This window comes from Ursus maritimus, unplaced genomic scaffold, assembly GCF_017311325.1.
Source record: "Ursus maritimus isolate PB19 unplaced genomic scaffold, ASM1731132v1 scaffold_7, whole genome shotgun sequence".
Lineage (NCBI taxonomy): Eukaryota > Metazoa > Chordata > Mammalia > Carnivora > Ursidae > Ursus > Ursus maritimus.
The window spans coordinates 28,268,807-28,276,230 of NW_024426885.1; the positions used below are offsets into that span (position 1 = coordinate 28,268,807).

Below are 7,424 nucleotides of genomic sequence, written 5' to 3' on the forward strand. Positions count from 1 at the left end.
AAAAAAAAAAAAAAAGAGTAGTTCATCAGTGAGCTATGGGACAACTTCAATCAGCCTAAAACAAATATAACTGAAGTCTCTGAAGAAGGGGGTGGAGTACATTGAATGATGAAAATTTTCCAAATGTGATAAAAACTATAAATGCACAAGTCCAAGAAACATGAAGAAAACTATAATCAGGTATATCGTTATCACATTGCTCAAAGCCAGGAATAAAGAAAAAATTTTAAGGCAACCACAAAAAAGAGACATTACATAGAAAAAAACAAAAAAACATAGGTATGGATGATATTTCATATGAAAAATAACACCAGCAAGAAGACAGTGGAGAAACATTTTAAAATACTGAAAGAAGAAAAAAAACTATCAACTTAGAATTCCACACGAAGCAAAAATATCTTTCACAAAATAGGGAAAGATGTTTTGAGACATACAAAAGCTGAAAGAATTCATCCCCAGCATACTTGTACTACAAGAAAAATGTTAAAAGAATTACTTCAGACAGAAGGAAAATGAAATCAGATGGCAATAAAGACCTACACAAAGGAATGAAGAACACCAGAAATAGTAATTACACATAGGTAAATACATGATTGTTTTCTTATTATTTTAATCTCTTTAAGAGATAATTGACTCTTCTTTTTTGGAAGATTTATTTATTTGAGAGAGAGAGAGTGTGTGAGAGAGCACTACTGGGGGCGAGGGGCAGAGGGAGAGGGAGAGAAGCTCAAGCCGACTCCCCACTGACTACAGAGCCCAACGTGGGCCTCAATCTCACGAGCCTGAGATCATGACCCAAGCCGAAATCAAGAGTGGGATGCTCAACCAACTGAGCCACCTAGGCACCCCAATTGACTCTTTAAAGAAAAATACTGGGTGTTATACACAAATAATGAATCACAGAACACTACATCAAAAATTAATGAAGTACTGTATGGTGACTAACATAAAATAATAAAAAAAATAATGTGGTGTGGAGTGTATGTATTTTTAACATATACAGAAGTAAAATGTATGACAATAGCACAAAGACCAGGATGGGAGAAATGAAGACAAAAGTCAATATGCTGAAGATGCCAGGATGGAAAGATTAAAAAAAACCCAAAAAGAACCCAGGCCGTTGATATTACTGCAGAGCAACTGAACCAACGTTAACTTTGGTTAACTGGTTTGGTTAAAGTTGAGTATCTCTCAACTTTTTGAAGTATAAGGATCTCACCTTTGATAGACAGGTGTATTTACAATCATAAGCACCTCTAACTAATTCAATATCCACAGCATTGTTAACATATCAGTAACATTACTAAAGGACCTCAATGAAACATATTTTCCATTGTCTCCAAGCTCTATAAACTCCTGCGAGAAAATAGGGAAAACACTTACCCATGCTGGGTGTGGTTCCTCCTTCCAGTAAGCCAGAACATAATTCAATCCGGCCAGCACCTAGGATTACAAAAAAAAAAAAAGCACCCATCAATACAATAAACTTTTAAAAATTAAGAAAAATTTTAAAAGGGAGCCTGGCGGCTCAGTAGGTTAAGCACCTGACTTCAGCCCGGGTCGTGATCCCAGGGTCCTGGATTGGGTTCCCTGCTCAACAGGGAGTCTGCTTCTCCTTTTACCCCCCACCCCGGCCTTGTGCATGTACGCGCACGCGCTCTCTCTCTCTCTCAAATAAATAAACCTTTTTTAAAAAGAGAAATTTTAAGAAGCATTTCTCAAAAATTATCATCCAAAATAAACATTTTTGAAATAGTACATTTAACATTTTTTCCAAATATAGAGCAAAGAGTCTTAGAAACTGAGAGAAATCAAATTATAAAACTAGAGTAAAACTCTATTTTTAATCCCAACTATATTCTGCAACCCACATTGTGTTACTGATGGCCAAATTAAAGATTTAATTCAAGTTAAGCTAGGTCTTTTGAAATTTTGTATTACAGGGTTGCCTCTCCATGTACAAGGATGTGACTCAGAATAAATATGGTGTGGATCAACCACAGTGGAACACTGACACCTCATTGACAATAACAATTTTTTCCAAGAGTCTTTATTATTCTAAGATTTATAAAAGTACAAGGTAATTTTAAATTGCTTAAATCAAGATAATTTCAAGAATAAGAGAATGCTGAAAGCAGATTAACTATCAGACTACAGCATCATGTCAAAAGAGTCTCAGGATCAAGGCTGAAGAGGCTTGTACCAGCCAAACATGGGACACTTTGAGAATCAATAAGAATAACTATAGAGGAGTAAAACACATCAAATATGTCTAAATCTAGATTCATAATGATAAAACAATTCACCGGGGGATAGAGAATAAACTCATTATCCAAAAATCAGTAAACAGGGGAAAAGGAGCAAGCATTTTTCTTGCCTTTCTTATAGTAACTGAACCTCAATATAAACAAACAGTTGATGAGGGAAAGTTCTTTATAGAAGCAGCATACTGCTAGTAAGTGAAAAGTAAACGTTCGACGTAATATAGTACGATTTTTCAAACCCTACTAAAAGATGCACTGCTAAAATTATTAGGTAACAAGGTGAAAGAAAACCTTATAAAGGATGGATCAGGCTGACAACATCTTAATCCACTGCAGGCCAAAGGCCACAGCTTTTTTTGTTATGACCTATAAGTTAAAAATGTTTGTGTGTGTTTTTAAAAAAATAAAAATCTTTATTGATATATAATTCACATACCATACAATTCACACATTTAAAGTATACAATTCAGTATTTTTTAGTATGCTTACAGAGTTTTGCAGCCATCACCCAATCAATTTTAGAACATTTTCCTCACCCCAAAAGGAAACCTCATACCCTATAGCAGTCACCTCCCATTCTCCCATGCCACTAATCTACCTTGTCTCTAAAATTTGCCTAATGTGTACATTTTGTATAGGTGGAATCATACCGCATGTGGTATTTTGTGACTGTTTTTTCCCACTTAGAATAAATTTTAAGATTCATCTATGTTTTAGCACGGATCAGCATTTCACTCTTTTTTATTGCCAAATTAAGAATGGTTTTTACATTTTCAGAGGATTATTTTAAAAATACAAAGAATATTCCATGAAGACCAAATGCTGCCAGTAAAACTGAAAATATATACTATGTGGCTCTTCTTTTTTAAAGATTTATTTATTTGAGAGAGCATGTGCACACACACATGAGAGCAGGGGGAGGAACACAGAGAGAGAAGGAGAAAATCTTAAGCAGATTCCTTGAACCCTGACCCTGAGATCATGACCTGAGCTGAAATCAAGAGCCGGATGTTTAACCAACTGAGCCACACAAACACCCCTATACTATGTTGCTCTTTATAAAAAGTGTCCTGATTCCCTGATATAGTTGAAATATTGGCCATGTGCTGAAACTAATAGATACTGAGTGATGGGTACATGGGGATTCACTATACTATTCCACTTTTGTATATGTTTGAAATTTTCCATAATAAAAAGTTTTTAAAAATTTCTGATCCTGAGATGATGGGAATTTTTATGCTTCCCCATTAAAGCAGATTCAGAATGCAAAACAAACCTTGAAGTAAAAACAGATAATGCTACAAAAAAAAAAAAAAAAGATAATGGGGGCACCTGGTTGGCTCAGTGGGTTAAACATGTGCCTTCAGCTCAGGTCATGATCTCAGGGTCCTGGGATCAAGCCCCGTGTCTGGCTCCCTGCAAGGAGCCTGCTTTGCCCTCTACCTCTGCCCCTCCTCCCGCTTGCGCTCTCTCTTTTGCTCTCTCAAATAAATAAAATCTTTTTTAAAAGAAAGATAATGGTAAGTCTTGATGATGAAAATGGCAGCAAAACTCTTAAATCATCTTTAGCCAACTGTTTGAAAAAAATGAAGTCTTTGCTAAGCTCAATTTAAAAAAATGAAGTTGGTGAGTAGGCACTATTGTCCAAAATGTGATCAATTGGAGGAGTAAAATTAGAAGATGATAAAGATGATAATTTTCCAGTATGTTTTCCAGTTGGTTGGCTGTTTTCAAAAAGATTACTAGGATCCTTAGAGATCACAAGGGCTCCCAAGATCAGTTCATGGGATTCCTTTTCAGACTTTTTTTTTTTTAAAGGGAGAGAGAGGGCGGAGGGAGGGGCAGAGAAAGAGGGAGAGAGAATCCCAAGCAGGCTCCACACCCAGTGCTGAGTCTGACTTAGGGCTCAATCTTACAACCCTGAGATTATGACCTGAGCCGAAATCAAGAGTTGGATGCTTAACAAACTGAGCCACTCAGGCACCCCCATTTTCAAACTTTTAGAAGGACTTCCAACTGTCATTCATTCTCTTTCGTCTTACCTCCTCGTTCTGCATTTACAGCTGACTCTACTGAATCAACACACACTTCCATGAGAAATCCATTTGTCATTCCTAAAATACATGGAAAACAATGCAATTTCATGATAGTATTATCCATCCAGACCAATCTACCACCATTATTTTATATTTTCTGCCCAAATCCAATGTCCAATAATAGGCAAGTAGGTAAATACACTAGAGATCACGAATGCAATAAAATACCATACTGATTATATTAAACTGATGTTTCTGTGAAATAAGTACAGACATATGTGTAAGAAATTATACTGAAGAAAATATACACTGAATGCCAAATTAATTTTAAAACACAGCCTTCAGTCAGATTTTTTCAATGTTTCTCAATGTTTTCAGAATATGTTTAAACGTCTTTATGAAGATTATATGTTTTAAGAACAAGGATGGACTTCAAATCTTGGCCCCACTGTGATCCTAGACAAGTTACTTAGCCTACGTTTTCTATAAAACAGAGTAGGCTTTAGTACCTACCTCAGAGTAGTGAGGACTAAATAATTCATGTAAAGTGGAGAGTATCCATTGTGTGTACAAAAAGTTATCATTAATAAACTACATATTATTCCTCCATATACCTCCAGTCCCCCTCAATTCTCATCTCTGCTCTTGATTATGCCATCTCCTCAACCCACAAAGTCCTGCCAGCTCCATCTTTGAATGGTAAAATCTTCCAATGCTTATATTAAATCACATTTCCATATCTCTTCTCTCCCAAAGTAGGATCTCCCTCTTTTGAATTCATGTAACTCTTCATAAATTATATGTTTCTCTTTAAAACACTAATTGTATCTTTTTAAAATACGAATTACTTTCTACCTCTTATCTCTTACTACGTATGTAGATAGGTATCTGTTCACTTTTACTTGACCTAAAGTTCCTAAGTAAGGTCTTTATGTGAGAAATCTTTATTATCACCCACCGCAAGCACAGTGTCTACCTTGGTACATAATAGTCATGCAAAGACTTACTAAGGCTGAATAATTATAAATTCATAAATTTCATTCATTTATATATACTAAAAGTGTGATGAAAATAAGTTTTGAGTTTTTCTGTAAGTTAAGCACACAAGTTTGTTTTGTTTTGTTTTGTTTTTTATAATTAAGAGTATTAAATGCATACTTCATGCAATAATACCTGAAATAATCACCACGTGCTGATAATGGTGACTACTAGGTGGTAAGATTTGGAATTACTTTTACACTCCTCTTTTTATCCTTTTTTTTTTTTTTTAAGTAGGCTCTACTTAAAAAAGCCAGCGTGGAGCTCAGTGTGGAGCCCATCCACTAGGCTGAGATTAAGACCTGATCTGAGATCAAGAGTCCCATGCTTATCGGACTGAGCCACGTGATGGCTCCTCCCCTTTTTACTTTTCTATGTTGCTTTTTTCTACCCAATATTGCTTTTATCATTTTTTAAAAGGCTATTTTTAATTTGAAAAACAAACATCTATCATCTGCTTACATCAAACTGCAACTGTCTCACTTATTTAAAAGAAGACTGTCAGTCTCGAACTGTTTAAGAGTTAAGTGCCACTTTATGTTCTTAACCAACGGCACTGCATTCAAGAGTTTCCGGAGAGCCACCCACACCAGCTGTCACATCAATCTAACTGGGTAGTGCTGCAGAGGTACCATTTGCCTCACAGGAGAAAGGACCTTGGCCAGGAGAGGGTGGAGGTGCACACGGAAGGCAGTGACAGAAGGCAGAGTAAGACACTTGTCCAGGAAGCAAAGTTATTTGTAGGAATCAAAGACATTTGTTGGGAGCAGTAGTTCTCAAAGTGCGGTAGTCCAATTAACTCCGGGGGCCTTTAAGACCTTCTCAGAGTCTGTGCAGTGAAAAGTATTTTCATAATATTAAGACTTTCTTTGCCTTGTTCACTCTCATTCTCTCACAAGTGGAGCGGAATTTTCAAGCGGCTCCCTGACAGGTCAGACTGAATGCAGAAGCAGGTATAACAATTCCATTAATGCAGATCTTAAAGAGATTTGCAAAAAATATAAAACGCTGGCATTCTATTTATTTGTTTAGGAAGACAGTTACCTGTCACACACAAAATGTTATTTGTGCTAACATGTAATGGGTTTCTAATTAATATTTTAAAATTTGTTTTAACTTCAAATACGGTCAACACCAACAGACTTAGCCTATGTAAGTAAAAGGTCTCTGAGGTTCTCAGTAACTTTCAGGAGGGGAAAGGGGTCCTGAGATCAAAAAGCTTGAGAACCGCTGGTCCGGAGGAACCAAGAGTTCACGGTGGGGGGAGTAGGGGGATGGCGGTCCTACCAAATTCCCTAGCACCTGCCACGCCGTCCTGCCTGGCACAGCAGCAAGCACTCGGGACTGGGGGCAGCCACAAGCTCTGGCACCCGGCAGCTGTGCAGCTTTGGGGACAGTCCTCACCCCCGCCGCAGCAGCTCCAGGTTACCAAGCGGTCACCAGGGGTAGGCGCTGTGCTCAGCGTTCGGCATCTAACTGTCCCAGCGATGCCACGGGGTGGGAGACTGGTAGCCTCGCGTGGCGTCGGGGAACGTGAGGCTCAAAGGACTTAACCCACTTGAACACGGTCGCACACTAGACGTGGTGGCGCCGGGATTCGAACCCACATATCTGGTTCCAGAGCCCAGTCACTCTCGCTACAAGCCCCTTCTCAGGCCCTCAGTTTCCACACGTTTAAAGCCAGAATGACAGAACGTGCCGCGCGGGGAGCAGTGAGGAGGTGGGCAAAGTACTCCGAGAGAAAGCGCGACACCCCTGGCCAGAACTCCCGCAGGCCCGCCCCGGACAGTCCGGTCGGACGACCGCCCCCTCCCCGCCCCCTTCCGCACCGGCTTTCCCGGACGGTATGCGCGCCCGTTTCCGCTCCAAGGAGGCCCCCTGCCTCTTCATGCTCGACGCGTTCCTTCCTCGTGCGTCTTCAGTTTTTACTGAGTTCGGGTTCCGGCGCGCGCGACCAAGGAAGCGCGCCTCACGGCTGCGCGCACCCCTGCGCGTCCCCGACACCCGGACCCAGCAGCCCCCGCGAAAGCCGAGTCGCTGGCGCAGTCGCAGTCGCAGTCACTACTAGCCCCTGCCTTCTGAGAAG

General features: G+C 39.5%; 1 protein-coding gene across 1 annotated transcript in view; it reads right to left on the reverse strand.

Annotated features, from left to right (window-relative positions):
• Nucleotides 1–7,365, reverse strand: part of CUTC (cutC copper transporter) — a 26,079-nt gene extending 18,714 nt beyond the window's left edge. Inside the window, exons 1-3 of the mRNA XM_040623951.1 lie at nucleotides 7,168–7,365; nucleotides 4,307–4,378; nucleotides 1,384–1,443 (exon numbers count right to left, since the gene is read on the reverse strand). Coding sequence (XP_040479885.1) covers nucleotides 1,384–1,443; nucleotides 4,307–4,378; nucleotides 7,168–7,228 — 193 coding nt within the window. The 5' untranslated portion in view covers nucleotides 7,229–7,365. The remainder of the gene's footprint in view (nucleotides 1–1,383; nucleotides 1,444–4,306; nucleotides 4,379–7,167) is intronic.
• Nucleotides 7,366–7,424: the final 59 nt, after the last annotated feature.